A 22,682-nucleotide genomic window follows, 5' to 3' on the forward strand; every position below is an offset into this window, starting at 1 on the left:
CATCTATTAATCTCTTATAGAATCCATTTTATTTCCAGCTCTACCTCACATCTATATATATACCTTTATCTATCTATGTATATCATATATTTATATTTTTATAATTTAGCCTTAAGTTTACCATGTCTGTACATTGCTCTGTATTTTCCGCCTGCATCAACATTTGCTATTTTCATGACCATACGATAGTCGTGGTACCAGACCCACCCTCCGACCCGTGCTATCCATCGCCATGTGGGGCCAATGCCATTTGTCGCGTACGCAATGGTGCCGGCTCCTGCAGCTGCATTCAAAACTATTTCGGTGATCCATATATCAACTGCCGGCCGGAGTGTGTCCAGAATAGCGGCTGTCCTGGCACTAGGGCTTGTATAAACATGAAGTGCCGGGATCCCTGTGCCAATGCCTGCGGATTTAATGCAATCTGTAGGGTGGCCCATCATCAGCCCGTGTGCAGTTGCGAGCCAGGCTTCACTGGCAATCCCTTGCGGGCCTGTGTCGAGAGACCATCAAGTATGACTCTTTAGACCAAGGGAGGGATTGATCTGTAGGGAACTATGTCCTTTCTATATCCATTGAGTAAATCCATCTTTCGTGTCTTGAGTCCTTGAAGTCTTTAAAAATTCTTCCCCGCATATCAATCCCCCCCTCTTTCTATGGAGTTCCCATTTAATTGCTCCTTCCTTTCCCCTTCCTAGATATGTATCTGCCCCTGCCCCATGATCCATGTAGACCCTCGCCTTGTGGCCTGTTCAGCACTTGTCATGTGGCTGGCGACCGCCCCGTGTGCGCCTGCTTGCCAGACTACATGGGTGCTCCGCCCAACTGCAAGCCCGAGTGTATGACCAGTGCCGAGTGTCCCTCGGATAGGGCCTGTATCAATCAACGCTGCAAAGATCCGTGTCCCGGGACATGTGGCTATAATGCCCGCTGTCGCTGTACCAATCATTCGCCCATCTGTAGCTGCTACGACGGGTATACAGGGGATCCCTTCCATCAGTGCGTGCCCGAAAGAAGTAGGTTCCCATTAGGTAGTCTCCCCGCTTGGACAGTTTCGAACTTAAAATGTAATGCTCTTATAGAACCAACGCCCATACCCGATCCCATTGTACCGCCGAATCCCTGTGTGCCATCGCCTTGCGGGCCAAACTCTCAGTGTCAAGTGTCCAGTAGTGGAGCGGTCTGCTCCTGCTTGACCAATTACATAGGACGTCCGCCTGGCTGCCGGCCAGAGTGCAGCATCAATTCCGAGTGTCCGGCCAGGATGGCGTGCGTGAATGCGCGTTGCGCCGATCCCTGCATTGGTTCCTGTGGCAACAATGCCCTTTGCCATGTCAGCCTCCATGCTCCGGTTTGCATGTGCGAGCCCGGTTACTCCGGCGATCCCTTCTCCGGTTGCTACAAGATTATTGAGAGTAGGTTTTTTTAGTTGCAAATTTGTCCTGGTTAGAGATACTCAATACCCCAATCCCCCAACAGCCCCCATTGAAGTGATCCAACCCTGTCGGCCCAGTCCTTGCGGCCTGAATGCCTTGTGCGAGGAGCGGAATCAAGCCGCCTCCTGCAAGTGTGTGCCGGAGTACTTTGGCGATCCGTATGTCGAGTGCCGACCCGAGTGTGTCATCAACTCGGACTGTCCCCGGTCGAGGGCTTGCGTCAACCAGAAGTGCGTGGATCCGTGTCCAGGAATGTGCGGCCACAGTGCCCAATGCGCGGTCTTTAATCATGCTCCAAATTGCGAATGCCTGCCTGGTTACACGGGTAACCCCATCGTTGGTTGCCATCTGGTGCCCGAAGCGCCACGCTGTAAGAACTCGATAGAAGTTAGCAGTGATGGAAGCTACTTAGGTAGTGGTGTTTCCTCTTCTGGGTTTATAAATGACTTGATCTTTTTTTAAAATTCTGACTGCATTTTTGAAGCACTCTTCCCTCCCAAAACCCTACCTAGGAGCTTGAATATCTCTGCAAGATAGGCCTTTAGTTAGGATCTTTATTAATTGCTGACTTTATGTAGATCCCGACCCCATAGTTCCTGAAAACCCTTGCCAACCCTCGCCGTGTGGCTTGTACAGCAACTGCCGTTCGGTGAACGGTCATGCAGTGTGCTCCTGTGTTCCCAACTATATTGGTTCTCCGCCCAACTGCCGGCCCGAGTGCATGAGCAGCTCGGAGTGCGCACAGGACAAGTCGTGTATCAACGAACGCTGCAAGGATCCCTGCCCCGGTACCTGTGGCAATAATGCCCTGTGCCGCGTGGTCAACCACAATCCCATCTGCTCCTGCAGTCCCGGCTACAGTGGTGATCCCTTTGTGCGCTGCTTCCCGCAAGAGAGTAAGCATCGACAGGGAGTGTCGAAAGAGAGCTTCGGCCAGCAGCCGGAGATTTAAATTGCCCTGCAGGGTTATAATTTTTATAAAGATATTGTGTTTTTTTTTTGTCTGAAAGTCTTGTCATAATAGAGGCGGTTAAAATAGAATTTTTTTATCTTCTCCTTATTTATCCGTAAAACTGCTAAAGATATAAGTCCTGAGAGTCCATCTTAGTGACAGAACTGTATTGTCCATGCATCCTTTCAAATGAAAGACATTTCCTGCAGGGTTATTTAAGTGCAGTCTCTCACCAAATCCATTTCATCATCCGAAATTCATTACATACAGTGGTGCTCATAGATTAATCACATTTAACGAAGTTATTACATAAATGTATCATAGTTCAACAATATGACACAGTTATGTCATAATATCAACTAGCTACACTGAAAGTCAGTGCTTCAATAATTTGCTTCAATATAATTCTAGTTTGCATGATGATCTTAGTAGCATTGGCTTAACAAGCTGATTGTTGCACATATGCAGGTGATTGTCATCTTCATGCAGTGCCAGAATGCTGTTTTGTTAGCCAGCTGATCACATGTTACATGCTCACGTGCTGTGCAAGTCGGTGTCCTGTCTGACATGCCAGGCTACGATGGCACAGTCGCTGATAGTCAGCTGCTGCATGCCTCATGATCTACTGTTGCAGAACAGTCAGCTACCATGTTTAACGGTCTTTCTCGTGTATTTGGGGTCCAATTGTTTGTTGGGAGGACGTTGTACATATGGTTTACCATCACTCCCAAAGACATTAAACTTGGATTCGTCGATCCAAACAATCAAACATACACGAAAAAGATCGTTAAACATGGTGGCGCTTCGATTATGGTCTGGGGCTGTTTCACCGCATCGGGCGTAGGTCTCCAAAAGAAGATAGAAGGCATTATGAACGGCGAAATGTACAGGGACATCCTTATTAACAATTTATCTGGAGAATATGCCGATAATTTGCCACTTGCCTGGATATTTCAATAGGACAACGACCCGAAACACACCAGCAAGATAGTCAAGTCGTGGCTTAGCCAAGAGACAATCAATGTTTTGCAATGGCTACCGCAGATCCCCGACTTGAACCCTATAGAGAACTTGTGGGATATTCTTAAACAAGTCGTTGGCCAAAAAAAACAGCAAAAAAAAAAAACGATTTTGGCATATTTTGCAGGAAGAGTTGAAGAAAATCACCCCGCAACAGTGCGCACGTCTTGTGGGCTTAATGCCAAAGCGTTGCTCCGCTGTTCTTAATCAGAAAGGTCATCCCACTTAATATTAAACTAAATTTATTAAAATTATAAGGAATATTGGGCAAATTTTAACTTTTTGGATCATTTTCTTCCAGGTGGCTTAAGTATGTGAGCAGGACATTTTGGGGTTGGTCTCAGATTTTTTTAATTTTTCGTTGAATATATATTTTTATAACTTGGTTATTCTTTTATTAGAACACTGATATATAGAACTAATGTGACACAAATAATTGGAGCTGTGGAATAAAAACTTTTCTTAATTTTCGTTAAAATTCTTGGTTGAAGTCTTGTGGCTTAAGTCTATGAGCACCACTGTACCTTGCTTCAACATTACTTGCATCCTCTATATTATATCTTTATCTTTTATGTTTATCTCTCTCTTATATGTACTCTATATTGTATGGCTTATTTTGGTGCATGCCGTTTATCCATTGGTGGTGTCCTGTGATGGTTTGTTTATTGGTGCATGTAGAGCGACCCATTGTCCACGAAAATCCCTGCGTGCCAACGCCATGCGGTCCAAACTCTCAGTGTCGGGTGTCGGCGGCCAATGAGCAGGCGGTCTGCTCATGCTTGCAACATTATGTGGGTAGGGCGCCAAACTGCCGGCCGGAATGCACCTCGGACTCCGAGTGTCCTGGCAATTTGGCCTGCATAAATCTGCGCTGCCGGGATCCGTGTGTCGGTACCTGTGGCAGCCAAACCACCTGCCTTGTAAATAATCATAGACCCATTTGCCGCTGCCTCGAAGGTTATGCCGGGGATCCATTCTCAGAGTGTAGTCCGAAGAGTAAGGGATCCTGAATGATGTCTGGGCCTCCAGATAGATACTTAATCGTTGTCCTTTCCCCTCCCTAATCCCACCCTTAGTTATTATTCCGCCCGAGGTGGCACAACCCTGCAACCCGAGTCCTTGTGGAGCCAATGCCGTATGCAAGGAGCGCAATGGCGTGGGCTCCTGCCTGTGCCTGCCGGAGTACAATGGAGACCCGTACACCGAGTGCCGTCCGGAGTGCGTGCTGAATAGTGACTGCTCAAAGAACCGCGCCTGCCTGAACAACAAGTGCCGCGATCCCTGTCCAGGCGTCTGTGGCGTCTCCGCCGAGTGTCATGTGATTAACCATGCCCCCAGCTGCAGTTGCCCCTCCGGATACACGGGCAATCCCTCGCAGTACTGTCGGGAGATACCAAAATGTAGGATATAGCTTTTCCCAGAGTGGGTTAACTTTTGTGGAAAACATAAAAATTGACCCACTCTCTGTAGAGATCAAAATTTTCAAGATAACGAATGATCATAACTTCTAGTGGCCCCACCCGTGGAAGCCTGTCGTCCTTCGCCCTGCGGTCCCTATAGCCAGTGCCGTGAGGTGAACGGGCATGCGGTCTGCTCTTGCGTTACCAATTATATTGGAACTCCGCCCGCCTGTCGGCCAGAGTGCTCGGGTAGTTCCGAGTGCTCCCAAGACAGGGCGTGTGTGAACCAGCGCTGTGTAGACCCCTGTCCCGGCACTTGTGGCAACGAGGCCATATGCAAGGTGACCAACCACAATCCTATATGCTCGTGTCCCGCTGGATACAGCGGCGATCCTTTCGTACGCTGTGCCCCCTGGCAGGAGGAGCCTGAGCAACCCAAATCAAATGAGAATCCCTGCGTTCCCAGTCCCTGCGGTCGTAATTCCCAGTGTCGTGTTGTGGGCGAGACGGGTGTGTGTTCCTGCCTGCCGAATTTTGTTGGCAGGGCTCCAAACTGTCGCCCGGAGTGCACCCTTAACACAGAGTGTCCGGCCACCTTGGCCTGTATTAACGAGCGCTGTCAGGATCCCTGTCCGGGATCGTGTGGCTTTAATGCCTACTGCAGTGTGGTGAATCACTCTCCCGTCTGCTCCTGCGACAACGGTTTCACTGGTGATCCCTTCGCCGGCTGCAATCCGCAACGTAAGCTTTTGTAAGATTTCCTCTTGGAAAGCGTCCTAATTTCGTATTCCCAATGACCACCACCGCTAGGTCTGCCCGAACCCGACGAGCGCCTGACGCCCTGCCAACCCTCACCCTGTGGCCCCAATGCCGAGTGCCGCGAGCGCAACGGTGCCGGCTCCTGTACGTGTCTGCCGGAGTATTTCGGTGATCCGTACAGCGGCTGTCGTCCGGAGTGCGTGGTTAACAGTGACTGTTCGCGGGACAAGTCGTGCGTCAACCAGAAATGCGTGGACCCCTGTCCGGGTGTTTGTGGTTTGAACGCCGAGTGTCGCGTGTCCAATCACCTGCCCAGCTGCTCTTGCCTGGCAGGCTACACTGGAAATCCATCGAGTGCTTGCCGTGAAATACCTCAGTTGCCCCCGCCACGTAGGTTTCCTTAACCACTAACCAAATGGCCAAGAAATTGAACTCATCCTCCTCGTACTTCCCTTCAGCCGAACGGGATGAACATCCCTGTAGACCCTCGCCCTGCGGCCCCTACAGCCAGTGCCGTGAAGTAAACGGCCATGCCGTGTGCTCCTGCCTCCAAGGCTTTGTTGGCTCAGCCCCAAGCTGCCGGCCCGAGTGCATCATTAGCTCGGACTGTGCCCAAGATCTCAACTGTCAGAATCAGAAGTGCGTGGACCCTTGTCCGGGCACTTGCGGTATAGAGGCCCGCTGCCAGGTCATTAACCATTATCCTGCATGCTCCTGTGCCCCAGGCTTTACCGGAGATCCCTTCAACCGATGCACTAAGATATTGTGTAAGCATGATTAGGTCCTTCTTGGACTAGAGAGAGAGGAGTGGGTGAAAGCTAAATGGGAGAGATATTCCTTTAGAATAGCATGAATTAGTATAAAGTTTACTTTTCTTTTTAAGAATCAAAAGAGCCCTGGGTTTTAAGGTTCCTAGATTACCTCCTCCCACTTAGCTTGCCCAACTCCCACCTGATTTCCTGCATGTATATACACTCTTTAATGTTTGATTTTTCCTTTCTTTTATTTATGTTTTATTTTATGTACACTCTCTGTAAAACCACTATCAAACTATCCTCCTCTGAACCTATGTAAATTGTTGTGTAACTGTGTGTGCTATGGCATGTCTATGTGTGGGTATAGTGGAGCCAACGCCCGCCGAAAAGTCCGGTAATCCCTGCATCCCCTCACCGTGCGGACCCAACTCGAAATGCCTCGATGTCCGCGGTTCACCTGCATGCTCCTGTTTGCCGGACTACCTTGGCCGGCCACCCAACTGCCGGCCCGAGTGCCTCAGCAGTGCCGACTGCCCGGCGAATCTGGCTTGTGTGAACCAGCGCTGCACGAATCCATGCATCGGTGCCTGTGGCCTGCACTCCGTGTGCACGGTCATTAAGCACCGGCCGACATGCGAGTGTGTGCCTGGTTACACCGGAGACCCGTTCTCCGGCTGTGCGATTGTACAGCAAAGTAATATTTAAAGCATGCTCATGACTATCTTTGATTTCAATCTAATCCTTGAATCCCCTTTTTCCCCACTTTCTCCTCTAGTCGCGCCCCCGGAGGAACCCAGAAATCCCTGCAATCCCAGTCCCTGCGGCGCCAATGCCATCTGTCGGGAGCGTAATGGTGCTGGCTCCTGCGCCTGCCTGCCCGAGTACTTTGGAGATCCGTACAGCGGCTGCCGGCCGGAATGTGTCCAGAACGATGACTGTGATCGGTCGCGGGCCTGCATCAACAACAAGTGTCAGGATCCTTGTCCCGGAGCCTGCGGCATTAATGCCGAGTGCCGTGTCCTGAATCACGGACCCAATTGCAACTGTTTCGATGGTTATACCGGAGATCCGCATCGTGCCTGTTCCCTTATCGAGGTGGTTACCCGCCGCCCGGACAACCCTTGCCAGCCATCGCCCTGCGGCCCCTATAGCCAGTGTCTGGACACCAACAGCCATGCCGTGTGCAGCTGCCTGGAGGGTTACATTGGAGCCCCGCCCAGCTGTAAGCCGGAGTGTGTGGTCAGCTCGGAGTGTCCCCAGAACAGGGCTTGCATCAACCTGAAGTGCGAGGATCCATGCCGCGGCTCCTGCGGCAACAATGCCAAGTGCCAGGTGGTGAACCACAATCCTATCTGTACCTGTCAGCCTGGAATGACGGGAGATCCCATCTCTGGTTGCCTGCCCACCGAAGTGGGCAAGAACTCGGACAACCCCTGCGTGCCATCGCCATGCGGACCGAACTCCATTTGCCGTGTTATTGGCAATCAGGCTGCTTGCTCCTGCGAGACCCGCTATATCGGTCGTCCGCCCAACTGCCGGCCGGAGTGTACCAACAACGACGAGTGCCAGAACCATTTGTCCTGCCAGAACGAACGCTGCGTCGATCCGTGTCCAGGATCTTGTGGAAACAATGCCATCTGCCAGGTGGTCCAGCATAATGCCGTCTGCTCCTGTGCCGACGGTTATGAGGGAGAGCCTCTCTTTGGCTGCCAACTCATACGAACTGTGCCGTCCACAGAGCCGCCGACTTCACCCTGTGAACCCTCGCCCTGCGGCCCCCATGCCGAGTGCCGGGAGAGGAATGGAGCTGGAGCCTGCTACTGTCACGACGGATACGACGGCAATCCCTACGATGTCCAGCGTGGATGCCGGCGCGAGTGTGAGATCAACGACGAATGTTCGCCGGCACAGGCCTGTGTGCGTTTCAAGTGCGTCGATCCCTGCGACAATATCTGCGGCGACTATGCCATTTGCACAGTGGACAAGCATGTGCCCACTTGCAACTGTCCACCAGGATACACAGGAGATCCCTTCTATAGCTGCAAACCCGTGCCAGTTACTCCAAGACCGCCGCTAAACCCATGCAACCCCTCACCCTGCGGACCCAACAGCAACTGTCGGTCCATGAACAACCAGGCAGTGTGCTCCTGCCAGAGAGGATTTGTGAATCAGCCGCCCAACTGCCGCCCGGAGTGCGTAGTCAGCGCCGAGTGTGCACCAGAACGAGCGTGTGTGAACAAGGAGTGCGTGGATCCCTGCCTGCACACTTGCGGCATTGGTGCCATTTGCAACACCAAGAACCATAGTCCCATTTGCACCTGTCCGCGCGGCATGACCGGAGATCCGTTTGTTCAGTGCACCAGGGTGGCCATTACTACCCCAGGAACCACACCATCCCCGCCACCGGCCTCGTGTGTACCCTCACCCTGCGGACCTAATGCCAAGTGCCAGATTGTGGGAAACAGTCCGGCCTGCTCCTGCCTGCCCAACTACATTGGAGCCCCGCCTCGTTGCCGACCGGAGTGCGTATTGAACTCTGAATGCGGACCTACGGAGGCGTGCATCAATCAGAAGTGCGGAGATCCCTGCTCGGGATCCTGTGGATTCGAGGCCAAGTGCCATGTGCTCAACCACCTGCCCATCTGCAACTGCATCGAGGGCTACGAGGGTGATCCCTTCGTGCGCTGCACCAAGAAGCCAGAGGAGAGAGTCCCAGATGTCATAAACGACCCTTGCAATCCTAGTCCTTGTGGCCAGAATGCAGACTGTTTTGCGGGTGAGTGTCGCTGCCAGAATAATTACCAAGGAAATCCCTACGAAGGCTGCCGCCCGGAATGTACTCTGTCGGCGGATTGTCCCCGGGACAAGGCCTGTACCCGCAATCGGTGCGTGGATCCCTGCCCTGGAGTCTGCGGCAACAATGCCTTGTGCGAGGTCATGAACCACATCCCTGTGTGCTCCTGCCTCCAGGGCTACGAGGGTGATCCCTTCACCAACTGCCGCGTGAAGCCCATTGTCGAGGATCCCATTGTTGAGGCCTGCTCCCCATCGCCATGTGGTGCCAATAGCCAGTGCCGCGATGTCAACAGACATGCAGTTTGCTCCTGCCTGGAGGGCTACATCGGTGCCCCGCCCCAATGTCGTCCCGAGTGTGTGGTGTCCAGCGAGTGCTCCGCTTTGCAGGCTTGCGTTAACAAAAAGTGCGTGGATCCCTGCGCCGCTGCCTGTGGGCGCGAGGCCCGCTGTGAGGTCATCAATCATAGTCCCATTTGTGGCTGCCCACCTGGCCGAACTGGTGATCCCTTCAAGCAGTGCTTGGAGATAGTCATGCTGCCTGATGTAAAGAATGCTGAACCCACAGATCCATGCGTGCCGTCGCCCTGTGGACCCAACGCCATCTGCAAGCCGGATAGGAATGGACCAGTTTGCCAGTGCCAGCCCGAGTTCTTTGGCTCGCCACCTAACTGCCGACCCGAGTGCATCATTAATCCGGACTGCCTGTCCACTCAGGCCTGCATCAACAACAGATGCAGCAATCCCTGCCCTGATTCGTGTGGCACAAACGCCGAGTGCCGCGTCATTGGACACACGGTATCCTGCTCCTGTCCCCCAGGCTTTGCGGGCAATGCCTTTGTCCAGTGCGTGCAGCAGCAGGAGGAGCCAGTGAAACCCTGCCAGCCATCGCCGTGCGGAGCGAATGCCGAGTGCATTGAACGGAACGGAGCCGCTGCCTGTAAGTGTATCGATGAATACCAGGGCAATCCCTACGAGGGCTGCCGCCCAGAGTGCGTGCTCAGCTCGGATTGTCCCACGGACAAGGCCTGCATCCGCAACAAGTGCCAGGATCCTTGTCCCGGAATCTGTGGCCTCAACGCCCAGTGCTATGCTGTGAACCATGTACCCAACTGTGTCTGCAACGATGGATTCACCGGGGATCCATTCGGAAGCTGTCGCCGTGTGGAGGTCAGCACTCCGCCACCCGTGGCCGATCCCTGCGTTCCTTCGCCATGCGGTGCCAATAGTAAATGCCGCCTGGCCAATGGATTGGCTGTATGCTCCTGCCTGGAGACCTTTGTGGGTGCTCCGCCAAACTGCAAGCCGGAGTGCACGGTGAACGCCGAATGTCCCTCGACGAAGGCTTGCCACAAGTTCCGCTGCGCCAATCCATGCGCCAAGACGTGCGGTTTGAATGCCAAGTGCGAGGTGATCAACCACAACCCAATCTGCAGCTGTCCCTTGGACATGACGGGCGATCCATTTGCCCGTTGTTATCCGGCACCACCACCGCCGCCGCCAAGACCCAAGGAGGAGCCGGTGAGGCCCTGCCAGCCCTCGCCTTGTGGCCTCTACTCAGAGTGTCGCGTGCGAGATGAGCAGGCCTCCTGCTCCTGTCTGCCCAACTATATTGGAGCGCCGCCCAACTGCCGACCCGAGTGCATCGTGAACACGGACTGTGCCTCGGACAGAGCGTGCATTGCCGAGAAGTGTCGCGATCCTTGCGACGGCTCCTGCGGAGTAAACTCGGAGTGTCGCATTCAGAACCATCTGGCTATTTGCACTTGCCGTGGAGGATTCACCGGCGATCCGTTTGTCCAGTGCGTCGAGGTGATTGAGGCTGTAACGAAGCCTCCACCCCTTCAGAGCGAGGATCCTTGCGACCTGCAGCCCTGCGGATCGAATGCCGAGTGCAGGAATGGCATCTGTAGCTGCCTGCCGGAGTACAGAGGAGATCCCTACACTGGCTGTCGTCCCGAGTGCACTCTGAGCACGGATTGTCCTCCAACCAAGGCCTGTCTGAATAAGAAGTGTGTGGATCCCTGTCCGGGAGTGTGTGGCCAGAACTCGCAGTGCGATGTCTCCAATCACATCCCAATTTGCAGCTGCCTGCAGGGTTACACGGGTGATCCGTTTGTCCACTGTCGCCAGGAGACGCCTGTGCCGAAGGATCCCTGCCAACCCAATCCTTGCGGACCCAATAGCGTATGCCAAATATCTGGACAAGGACCCGTGTGTGCCTGCCAAGCGGGCATGCTGGGCTCACCGCCGGCCTGCAAGCCAGAGTGCATCGTCAGCTCCGAGTGCTCTCTGCAAACGGCCTGTGTGAAGAGAAAGTGCGTGGATCCCTGCCCGGGAGCATGTGGCCAGTTTGCCCGCTGCCAGGTTATCAATCACAATCCTTCCTGCTCGTGCAATTCGGGCTACACTGGTGATCCGTTCACGAGATGCTACCAAGAGGAACGCAAACCAATACCACCGACGCCGGAGAACCCCTGCCAACCCTCACCTTGCGGTCCAAATTCCGATTGCAAGGTGTTGAATGGTAATGCCGCCTGCTCGTGTGCAGCCACCTTTATTGGAACGCCACCCAGCTGCCGACCAGAGTGCTCCATCAATCCGGAATGTCCGCCGACCAAGGCATGCATACGCCAGAAATGCTCGGATCCGTGCGTGAATGCCTGTGGATTCAATGCCCGTTGCAATGTGGCCAATCATCAACCCATCTGCACCTGCGATGTGGGCTATACTGGAGATCCGTTCACCGGCTGTCAGAAGGAGCAAGGTAGGACCAAGTTTTCATTTACTCACCCAGATGTTAGGCCAAGGCGTAAGCCAGCTTATAAACAACAATGTTGTGGGTTCTGGCTGCTTACTATAGGGATAAATATTGCACTGCAAAGACATGGGTTTACGCCTTGGGAAGTTAGTTGAAAGAATTGGAAACGTACCTTTTTAAATTTACCTCAATCAAACCCTGCTTAAAATTCCCCTTTAAAAACGTTTAGAACCAATTTGAAACTACCAAGATAACATAAAAAATTATATGCTTTATGTTATTTATCACATATTTTTACAGCTATCTAAATAAAATTAATAAAAATTTAAATTAAAATCCCAAATCAAACCCAGTATAGCCCTTGAAAAGCAAAGTTTCCCTTCATTAGAAGCGCATTATAATGAGATATAAATATGTTAAACATATTATAGCAATTACAACCGTTGTAATTGCTAGTATTTATTTTTGGAAAACACTATTTGCTGGCACTTTTAAATTCCTTTCACCTCATCCGCGTTCAACTTGTTCTAATGCGCTCTTAGACAGCTTTTTGTATCACATTATTTACACCTTACATTATGATCTATGGTTACCGCACACACAGGCACAATGCATTGCAAAGAAAAGTTACAAAAGTTCAGTTACATGTTCTTTATACACAAAAAGTACACAAATCACTTGAGCAAAATGCAAAATTCAAGAAGCACGCACTCTGTACGAGTTGTCTGAGTGTTTGGTGGCTCTTGGATGTGTCTGTCTTGTGGGGTAGTCAAAGATTATAATTAGTTTTAGTCAATATTTACCTACTTGCTTTTATACTGCCCCTAACGCCTGAATATTACAATATGCAAACTTGTCACGCCTTTAATTTTGCTTCTTATATGCCACCTTTAATGCCTCACAAAGAAATACACCCGCCTCCTTGACCTTTGCCTCCTAACCCTTGATGATATTGTTGTTTGTCGACTCGAAAAGGATTTATTTGTATTTGAATTTTGGGAGATAATCAACGCGAAATGCTTTTACCTAATTTGTTATTTGGCCCCAAGTCTCTCCACTCCGCTTACTACCCCAAATTGAACCTAACCCAATTACCCCTGAATCGAGTACAGCGTTGTTGTTGACCCTGACCTTAAATCTGACCCAGACCCTTGTCCAAAATTATTGCCTTCGAAAAATGCCAAAGATACGTACAGTATGTACTGCTTTAGAACCTAATTAGTAATATTTAAAATGTATAACCTTAGTAGCGTATATAAGTTGTTTAACAACGAGCAAACAATAAATCAAATGATATAACCTCGCAAATAGACACTTGTTTTACTTATGCACTCACCACAAAACAATAAGCAATAAAATAAACACTGCCAACAAACAATAAAAATAAACACTGCCAAAGCACTCAATTCAGCACAAAAAAAACGTTTAACCAAAACTAAACGAAGCGTTAGCTGCACCTGAACCGTATTGTCCTCCAGAGGATCGATTAATGCCAACACCTTAACTCGTACTCGTACTCTAATCCCGCTACAATAATACCACCACTGCAAACGGATTAATCAGTTGCCAAAGCCAACGCCAGGTGTGTTGCAAAAATGTACTAAACCCAGATCGATCGAGAGCTAAAAATGCTAATCTCTGTCCACGTTTGTCTCTCCCTCCCATACGACTCCATCTCTTACTCCTCCCTTTAGAGCGCATTGTCAATGAACAGGTGACCCCCTGCGAACCCAATCCCTGCGGCTCGAATGCTGTTTGCCGTGAAAGGAATGGCATTGGTTCCTGCCAGTGTCTGCCCGATCATTTTGGTGATCCATATCAGTCATGTCGTCCGGAATGCGTTCGGAACTCGGACTGTTCCTCGAACAAGGCGTGCCAGCAGCAAAAGTGCCGGGATCCCTGTCCAGGCACCTGTGGCACCAATGCCGACTGCAGTGTCACAAACCACTTGCCCACCTGTACCTGCCGCATCGGATATACGGGCAATCCGTATAGTTACTGCCATGTGGAACCGGCACAACGTAAGATACCATAAACATCAACCATAAACCAGGTTTTTATGGCCCTGAACCACCCTTTTCCAGCGATTCGTTTGGCCGAACCTACTCTGCCCTGTCGCCCCTCGCCGTGCGGTCCCAACTCTCAGTGTCGCGAACTCAACGGTCAAGCTGTGTGCTCCTGCCTAGAACTCCACATTGGCCTGCCCCCCAACTGCCGACCAGAGTGTGTGTTAAGTACCGAGTGTCCCACCGACAAGGCTTGCATCAGCCAGCGTTGCCAGGATCCCTGTCCCGGCACATGTGGCCTCAATGCCGAGTGCCGTGTTCGCAATCACAGTCCTCTATGTCAGTGTCGTCAGGGATTCACCGGTGACTCCTTTACCCGATGCTATGCCCTGCCACGTAAGAGTTTGTGCCCCCTTGATGATGTTCATAGTAGTAATATATCCACCTTAGCCCCACCTGCCGTAATCGAACGTGTTGAGCGCGATCCCTGCCTGCCATCGCCCTGTGGCCTAAACAGTCAGTGCCGTAATGTACAGGGTGTGCCTTCCTGTTCCTGCCTGCCCGAATTCCTAGGTGCCCCGCCCAACTGTAGACCCGAGTGCACCATCAGTGCTGAGTGTGCCTCCAATCTTGCCTGTATACGGGAGAAGTGCATAGATCCCTGTCCCGGATCCTGTGGCTATGCCGCCAACTGTAATGTGGTCAACCACACGCCCATCTGTGTATGCCCAGCTGGCTTTACGGGTGATCCGTTTAGCAGCTGTCGTCCTGCCCCGCCCGAACCTGTGCAAAGTAAGGCTGAGGAATGTCAGCAAAATGTCTTCTGTCTAAACCAAGTAACTCCTCCCCTGATAGGCGAATATGTGGATCCCTGCAACCCATCACCTTGTGGAGCCAATGCCCAGTGCAACAGTGGAGTGTGCACTTGTCTGGCCGAGTTCCATGGAGATCCGTATTCCGGCTGCCGGCCGGAATGCGTCTTGAATTCGGATTGTTCCAGGGACAAGGCCTGCCTGCGCAGCAAGTGCTTGAACCCCTGTCCGGGCACTTGTGGCGAGAATGCCATCTGCGATGTCATCAATCATGTGCCTATGTGCAGATGCCCCGATGGCACTGCCGGCAGTGCCTTCATCCGCTGCTCCCCCGTGCAGAGTACGTCTTTGAGTTATACCTTTCCCCTGAGAATTTCCTCTAAAAATCCCAAATCAAATCCACCAATAGTTTCAGTTGTAACCAATCCTTGCCGTCCATCGCCTTGTGGCCCTAACTCTCAGTGCCGCGAGGTTAATCAGCAGGCAGTTTGTTCGTGCCTTCCCAGCTTCATTGGAGCTCCGCCTTCATGCCGTCCAGAGTGCACCTCGAATTCGGAGTGTGCCCCTCAGCAAGCTTGTCTGAATCAACGGTGTGGAGATCCTTGTCCTGGCACTTGTGGTGTTGGAGCTAATTGTGCTGTGGTCAGCCACAGTCCCTTCTGCACATGTCCTGATCGTTTTACGGGCAATCCCTTCATTCGCTGCCAGCCTCAGAGTAAGAATTCCAAAGCCACCAAGGGTCATCATTTAAAGGAGAATTACCTTTTCCCAGTTGAGCCCATTCGCGATGTTGTGCCCACTGATCCGTGTCGCCCATCTCCCTGTGGACCCTATTCCCAATGCCGACCTGTGGGAGAAGCCCCCGCTTGTTCCTGCCTGGAAACCTACATAGGACGCCCGCCCAATTGCCGGCCTGAGTGTGTGACCAGCTCGGACTGTGTCAGCCAGATGGCCTGCGTCAATCAAAAGTGCGTGGACCCATGCCCAGGACGCTGTGGCCTCAATGCCGAGTGCCGTGTGGTCAGCCATGCGGTGCAGTGCATCTGCCTGCAGGGCTTTACCGGAGATCCGTTCGTACAGTGTAATCCGGAGATTGTGAGAGACATAGAGATCCGAACCCCTTGCAACCCAAGTCCTTGTGGAACGAATGCCGTCTGCCGCGATAGAAATGGCGTTGGATCCTGCCAGTGCCTACCGGAATACTTTGGAGATCCGTATCAGGGCTGCCGCCCGGAGTGTATGCTGGACTCGGACTGTCCATCGAACAGGGCCTGCCAGCAGCTGAGGTGTCAGGATCCGTGTCCTGGTACCTGTGGTCTCAATGCCAACTGTCAAGTAGTCAACCATCTGCCCACATGCAATTGCCTGGCTGGTTATGTGGGTGACCCATACCGCCTATGCACTCGTCAGCCGGAACGTAAGCAATTAATGGAGTATCCCTCTTGCCATTTACTCATGTCCCTCCCGTACTGTAGCCCCCCAAAACGAGTACGTTAATCCCTGCCAGCCCACGCCTTGCGGTCCCAACTCCCAGTGTCGCGTGTCCAATGAGCAATCGGTTTGCTCCTGCCTGCCCCAGTTTGTGGGAACTCCACCCGCCTGCCGGCCAGAGTGCACCATCTCCTCGGAGTGCTCCGCGGATAAGGCCTGCGTTAACCAGAAGTGCGTAGATCCTTGCACGGCGAACACCTGTGGCAGTAATGCCGTGTGTAGGGTGCGCAATCACAGTCCCATTTGCAGTTGCCTCAGCGGGTTTACAGGCGACGCCTTTACGCGTTGCTTTACCATTCCACGTAAGATCACCCTTATTTGCTCCGAGATAAACAAGAGTTGTAAAATATTCCAAACCATAGCCCCGCCTATCGAGACCAAAGATGAACCCCTGCGAGATCCTTGTGTGCCCACGCCCTGTGGTCCCAATTCCGAGTGCCGAAACATCAATGGAGTGCCTGCTTGCTCCTGCTTGGCCACCTTCATTGGCCAGGCTCCCAACTGTCGCCCCGAGTGTACTATCAACTCGGAATGTCCCAGTCAGCTGGCTTGCATCAATCAGAAGTGTCGCGATCCCTGTCCCGGAGCCTGCGGACTCAACGCCCTTTGCAGTGTCATCAATCATACGCCTCTCTGCTCGTGCATCGATGGTTATATCGGCAATCCGTTCACCAATTGTAATCCTAAGCCTCCAGAACGTAGGTGTCCTGAAACACTTGAGAAATCCAGCAATTGTTTACCTTCCTCCTCCTTCCTCCTTACTGTAGCCACCGCGCCACCAGTTGCAGATGATCCCTGCAATCCTTCACCTTGCGGCTCAAATGCCCTTTGTCGAAATGGTCAATGCTCTTGCATAGCAGAGTACCAGGGTGATCCCTATGTCTCGTGTCGTCCTGAGTGCGTGTTGAACATGGATTGTCCTAGGGATAGGGCTTGCGTGAGGAACAAGTGCATCGATCCTTGTCCTGGAACATGCGGCGTGAATGCCCTTTGCGAGGTCCCCAACCACATTCCCATCTGCCGCTGTCCCGAGCAAATGTCCGGGAATGCCTTCTTCGAGTGCCGACCGGTGGCTCCCGCTAAAATCCAGAATCCCTGCCAGCCCTCACCATGTGGTCCGAATAGTCAGTGCCGTGTGGTGCAGCAGACCGCGGTCTGCTCCTGCTTGAACGACTATGTGGGCAGTCCGCCGCAATGCCGTCCCGAGTGTGTCAGCAATTCCGATTGTCCTGCCGATCAGGCTTGCCACAATATGAAATGCCGTGACCCCTGTCCTGGTACTTGTGGCTTCAATGCCCTCTGTAATGTGGTCAATCACAGTCCCTTCTGCCGATGCCCAGCAGGCATGTCTGGAAATCCTTTCGTTAGCTGTCAGCCTTTGAGTAAGTCATCCTGGATTTCGACTGATTCTGCTCCCGTGCCTAAGACAAACGTTTTTCCAGTACAACGCGAGGAGAGACCACAGAATCCCTGCCAGCCTTCTCCATGTGGACCCAATTCCGAGTGTCGGGTTTCGGGAGAGTCACCTTCCTGCTCATGCCTTGCCGAGTTCATAGGTGCCCCGCCCAACTGCCGACCCGAGTGCATATCCAACAGCGAGTGTCCCACGAACCGAGCCTGCATCAATCAGAAGTGCGCCGATCCATGCCCGGGTCTGTGTGGAGCCAATGCCAATTGTCGGGTCTTTAGTCACACGGCCATGTGCTTGTGCGACAGCGGCTTCACCGGAGATCCGTTTAGTCAGTGCAGCCCCGTCAGGGATGCCCCTATTGAGATTATCCAGCCTTGCAATCCCAGTCCTTGCGGCGTCAATGCCAAATGCGAGGAACGTGGCGATGCCGGGTCATGCCAATGTCTGCCCGACTACTTTGGAAATCCCTACGATGGCTGCCGTCCCGAGTGCGTGCTGAACTCTGACTGCCCCTCGAATTTAGCCTGTGTGAACCAGAAATGTAAGGATCCCTGTCCCGGAACCTGCGGGCAGAGCGCCGAGTGCCAGGTGGTGAATCACTTGGCCACCTGTAATTGTCTGCCTGGCTTTACCGGCGATCCGTACAGCCTATGTCGCATTATAGTCAACGAACCACGTAAGGATGTTGAGGTTTTTCCCCAAATATTTGCTCTCCATCGTCGTTGTTTTTGGTTTTTTGTAGCACAACGTGAATATGTTAATCCTTGTCAGCCGTCGCCATGCGGTCCCAACTCCCAATGCCGGGAGGTTAACGACCAGGGGGTATGCTCCTGCCTGCCAGAGTTCATTGGCAACCCACCTGCCTGTCGACCGGAGTGCACCAGCAGCTCGGAGTGCGCAGCCGACAAGGCCTGTGTGAACCGCAAGTGCATAGATCCTTGTCCGAATGTCTGCGGCCAACAGGCCGAGTGTCGAGTGCGCAACCACAATCCGATTTGTACCTGCCTCAGTGGCTTCACTGGAGATCCCTTCACCCGCTGCTACCGTCAGCCGCGTAAGAAACCTAGCAGAGTCCAAAATAAAACAGATTATGGTTACCAAGACAACTCAATTCCAGCTCCTCCGCCAGTGACTATTGAACGCGAACCCCTTGATCCTTGTGTTCCCTCGCCTTGTGGACCAAACTCACAGTGTCGCGAGATTCATGGCACACCATCTTGCTCTTGCCTGGCCCAGTTCTTGGGCACTCCGCCCAATTGTCGTCCCGAGTGTTCCATTAATGCCGAGTGCCCCAGCCATCAGGCCTGCATAAATCAAAAGTGTCGCGATCCCTGTCCTGGGTCCTGTGGCCTGAACACGCAGTGCAATGTGGTTAACCACTCGCCCATCTGTAGTTGCTGGGTGGGTTACATCGGCGATCCATTTAGCGTTTGTAATCCCGAGCCGCCGCAGAGAAGTAAGAACTATTCTCAGACTAGATTGAAGAGCAGAAACTTAACATTACCTTTCCCTGAATCAGTCCAAGAGCCCGTGCCACCGGAGGATCCTTGCAATCCCTCGCCCTGTGGCTCTAATGCAAGATGCAACAACGGAGTTTGCTCTTGCCTGCCCGAGTATCACGGAGATCCTTATACTGGCTGCCGGCCGGAGTGTGTTCTCCACACGGACTGTGACCGCAGTCGCGCCTGTGTGCGGAACAAGTGTGTTGATCCTTGCCCCGGAATCTGTGCCAGTAATGCCATATGCGAGGTCCTTAACCACATACCCAACTGCCGCTGTCCAGAGAGGATGCAAGGCAATGCCTTTATCCAGTGTAGTCCAGTGCCACGTAAGACAACCTCCTCCTCCATTGGTTGCTTTAGATACTATAAACCCACTTCACAGAATTCGACGTGCCAAAGAATCCCTGCCAACCCTCGCCCTGTGGACCCAATTCCCAGTGTCGCGTGGCCAACCAGCAGGCCATCTGCTCCTGCATCTCGCCATTTATTGGAAGCCCACCCTTCTGCCGTCCGGAATGCACCACCAACTCCGAGTGCCCCTTGAATATGGCCTGTCTTAACCAGAAGTGCAGTGATCCTTGTCCGGGCGTCTGCGGACGCAATGCCCAGTGCCATGTGACGAACCACAGTCCCTTCTGTCGTTGCCTGGAGCGCTACACGGGTAATCCTTTTGTCAGCTGCCAACCCATCATTGAGCCTCCTGTGCCACCGCCCAGGCAAACCTGCCTGCCCTCACCCTGCGGTCCATATTCCCAATGCCGAGAAGTGAATGACTTACCCTCGTGTACCTGTTTGGCGGAATATATTGGAGCTCCGCCGAATTGCCGACCGGAATGTGTTACCAGCTCGGAATGTCCCACAAACCAGGCTTGCATTCAGCAAAAGTGTCGCGATCCCTGCCCAGGACTCTGTGGACAGGCAGCAATATGCCGCGTGATATCGCATACGCCGAGCTGCGTGTGTCCCGAGGGCATGGAGGGTGATCCCTTCACCATATGCACCGAGCGGAGGATTCAACAGCTTGACCAATTGGACCCCTGCAATCCAAGTCCCTGTGGCGTAAATGCCCGATGCACGTCTCGCCAGGATGCTGGCTCCTGCCAATGCCTGCCCGAGTACTTTGGCAATCCCTACGAAGGCTGTCGCCCAGAGTGTGTCATCAATTCGGATTGTCCCTCTAACAGGGCATGTCAACAGCAAAAGTGCCAGGACCCGTGTCCGGGAACTTGCGGCCAGAATGCCCTCTGCAATGTACTTAACCATGTGCCCAGTTGTAGCTGCATCATTGGTTTCTCCGGAGATCCCTATCGCTTGTGTCTTCCAGAACAACAACGTAAGAATAATAACGGAAGTCCTTTGAACCATCCAGAACCCAATGAGTCTCCTACTTTTATAGCCATCAAGGAGTACGTCAACCCCTGTCAGCCTTCGCCTTGTGGTCCGAACTCCCAGTGTCGCGAGGTCAACGAGCAAGCTATTTGCTCTTGCCTCCCAGAATATGTGGGTGCTCCACCCGCCTGTCGACCCGAATGCACAATATCTTCGGAGTGCGCCATAGACAAGGCTTGTGTGGGCCAGAAGTGTGTGGATCCTTGTCCCAACACTTGTGGGGATCAGGCTGTCTGTCGGGTGGTTAACCACAGTCCCATTTGCTCGTGTCGTGCCGGTTATACCGGTGATCCCTTCTTCCGCTGCTTCCCTAAACCTCGTAAGTTATTTACTCTTCCCAAGTTTGACCCCCTCCTAACCTTCGTTTTATTTAAAAAGCGGAACCCGTGGCACCAGTGCAAAAGACCCCGGTTGATCCTTGTGTTCCATCTCCTTGTGGGCCCTACTCCCAGTGCCGTGCTCAAGGAGATGCTCCTGCTTGTTCCTGTCTGGTTGGCTATTTAGGAGCTCCTCCCAACTGCCGTCCCGAGTGCCGCATCAATGCCGAGTGTCCCAGCAGCCAGGCTTGCATCAATGAGAAGTGCAGAGATCCCTGTCCCGGCTCCTGTGGCTATGGCGCCATTTGTAATGTGGTCAATCACACGCCCAGCTGCACTTGTCCGGCAGGATACTCGGGTGATCCGTTCAGTCAGTGTCAACCTGTGCCACCGCCTCCACCAACACGTAAGCCTCATGGAACGAATCTCTTTGTGTGATGAGAAGAACTCAAAACTTTCCTTTGTTAGCCGTTAACCTCGACGATCCCTGCAATCCCTCGCCCTGCGGACCGAATGCCCAGTGCAGCAATGGGGTTTGCACCTGCATTCCCGAGTACCATGGGGATCCTTACAGCGGCTGCCGGCCCGAGTGCATCACCAGCTTAGATTGTCCGCGGGAACTGGCCTGTTCGCGGAACAAGTGCTTCGATCCTTGCCCTGGAACCTGTGCTCCCAATGCCATTTGCCAGGTCCTCAACCATGTACCCATGTGCACTTGTCCAGATGGTTATGCGGGCAATGCATTCATTCAGTGCCAACCCATACCACGTAAATATTCCTCTTCTCGGTGTTGTTTTGATTCTCCGGAGTCCCAACCCCATGTCTTCCTTGCAGCACCCGCCATTGTCCAGCCCTGTCAACCCTCTCCGTGCGGGCCAAACTCACAGTGTCGCGAGGTTAACCAGCAGGCAGTGTGCTCCTGCGTCTCAGGATACTTTGGAACCCCGCCACTCTGTCGTCCAGAGTGCACATCGAATGCAGAGTGCCTGTCCCGACTGGCCTGCGTGAACCAAAAGTGTGTGGATCCTTGTCCCGGCTCCTGTGGTCGAAATGCACAGTGCAGCGTGGTTAATCACAATCCCTTCTGTACCTGTCTACCCCGCTACACGGGCAATCCTTTCCTGGGTTGTCAGCAAATTATTGAACCGCCACAGCAGGATATTGTGCCTCTGGATCCGTGTCGTCCCTCGCCGTGCGGACCCAATGCCGAGTGTCGCGTTGCTGGCGAGACAGCCACTTGTTCGTGTCTTGCGGATTTCGTGGGCTCACCGCCTTACTGCAAGCCCGAGTGTGTGGCTAATTCGGAGTGTCCATCGAACTTGGCCTGCATCAATCAAAAGTGCCGCGATCCCTGCCCTGGACTGTGCGGAGTCAGTGCCATTTGCCGTGTGGTCTCCCACACAGCCATGTGCATTTGCGATGCCGGACTCACGGGTGATCCCTTCACCCAGTGCCAGCCCATCGTGGCCGATGTGGAGATCATCAATCCATGTCATCCCTCGCCGTGTGGCGCCAACGCCGAGTGCATCCAGAGGAATGGAGCTGGTTCCTGCCAGTGCTTGACTGATTTCTTTGGAAACCCCTACGAAGGCTGCCGCCCGGAGTGTGTCTTGAACTCGGACTGCCCCTCAAACCGAGCCTGCCAGCAACAGAAGTGCCGCGATCCCTGCCCCGGAAGCTGTGGCCAGAATGCCGAGTGCCATGTGATAAACCACACGCCCATGTGCAACTGCTTCGCTGGATATATCGGTGATCCGTACCGCTACTGCAGCCAGCCGCCAGAACGTAAGCGAGTTCCAATTATTCCCGTAGTCGAGCCTAATCCGGTCGTAGTTGACGTAGTCACTAATCCCAAGTATTGTATTCTAACCGTAACTA

The 22,682-nt window shown here is 52.9% G+C and overlaps 1 protein-coding gene across 14 annotated transcripts in view; it reads left to right on the forward strand.

The window, feature by feature from the left end:
- dpy (fibrillin-like protein dumpy) overlaps positions 1-22,682 on the forward strand; it is a 120,202-nt gene that overhangs the window by 70,758 nt on the left and 26,762 nt on the right. For 9 of the 14 annotated variants that reach the window (XM_070284931.1, XM_070284908.1, XM_070284909.1 and 6 more), the window contains 30 exons: positions 190-513; positions 699-1,016; positions 1,083-1,415; positions 1,480-1,806; positions 2,015-2,332; positions 4,087-4,404; positions 4,485-4,808; positions 4,920-5,549; positions 5,619-5,957; positions 6,026-6,334; positions 6,690-7,016; positions 7,098-11,882; positions 13,571-13,897; positions 13,961-14,278; positions 14,333-14,674; positions 14,738-15,034; positions 15,104-15,409; positions 15,467-16,111; positions 16,170-16,487; positions 16,548-16,883; positions 16,953-17,567; positions 17,628-18,272; positions 18,339-18,650; positions 18,714-19,052; positions 19,116-19,424; positions 19,481-20,431; positions 20,495-20,806; positions 20,866-21,210; positions 21,273-21,572; positions 21,639-22,589. In XM_070284931.1, coding sequence (XP_070141032.1) covers positions 190-513; positions 699-1,016; positions 1,083-1,415; positions 1,480-1,806; positions 2,015-2,332; positions 4,087-4,404; positions 4,485-4,808; positions 4,920-5,549; positions 5,619-5,957; positions 6,026-6,334; positions 6,690-7,016; positions 7,098-11,882; positions 13,571-13,897; positions 13,961-14,278; positions 14,333-14,674; positions 14,738-15,034; positions 15,104-15,409; positions 15,467-16,111; positions 16,170-16,487; positions 16,548-16,883; positions 16,953-17,567; positions 17,628-18,272; positions 18,339-18,650; positions 18,714-19,052; positions 19,116-19,424; positions 19,481-20,431; positions 20,495-20,806; positions 20,866-21,210; positions 21,273-21,572; positions 21,639-22,589 — 16,620 coding nt within the window. The remainder of the gene's footprint in view (positions 1-189; positions 514-698; positions 1,017-1,082; positions 1,416-1,479; positions 1,807-2,014; positions 2,333-4,086; positions 4,405-4,484; positions 4,809-4,919; positions 5,550-5,618; positions 5,958-6,025; positions 6,335-6,689; positions 7,017-7,097; positions 11,883-13,570; positions 13,898-13,960; positions 14,279-14,332; positions 14,675-14,737; positions 15,035-15,103; positions 15,410-15,466; positions 16,112-16,169; positions 16,488-16,547; positions 16,884-16,952; positions 17,568-17,627; positions 18,273-18,338; positions 18,651-18,713; positions 19,053-19,115; positions 19,425-19,480; positions 20,432-20,494; positions 20,807-20,865; positions 21,211-21,272; positions 21,573-21,638; positions 22,590-22,682) is intronic. The other 5 variants (XM_070284902.1, XM_070284923.1, XM_070284927.1 and 2 more) reach the window with 3 other exon arrangements.

This window comes from Drosophila kikkawai, chromosome 2L, assembly GCF_030179895.1.
Source record: "Drosophila kikkawai strain 14028-0561.14 chromosome 2L, DkikHiC1v2, whole genome shotgun sequence".
Classification (NCBI taxonomy): domain Eukaryota; kingdom Metazoa; phylum Arthropoda; class Insecta; order Diptera; family Drosophilidae; genus Drosophila; species Drosophila kikkawai.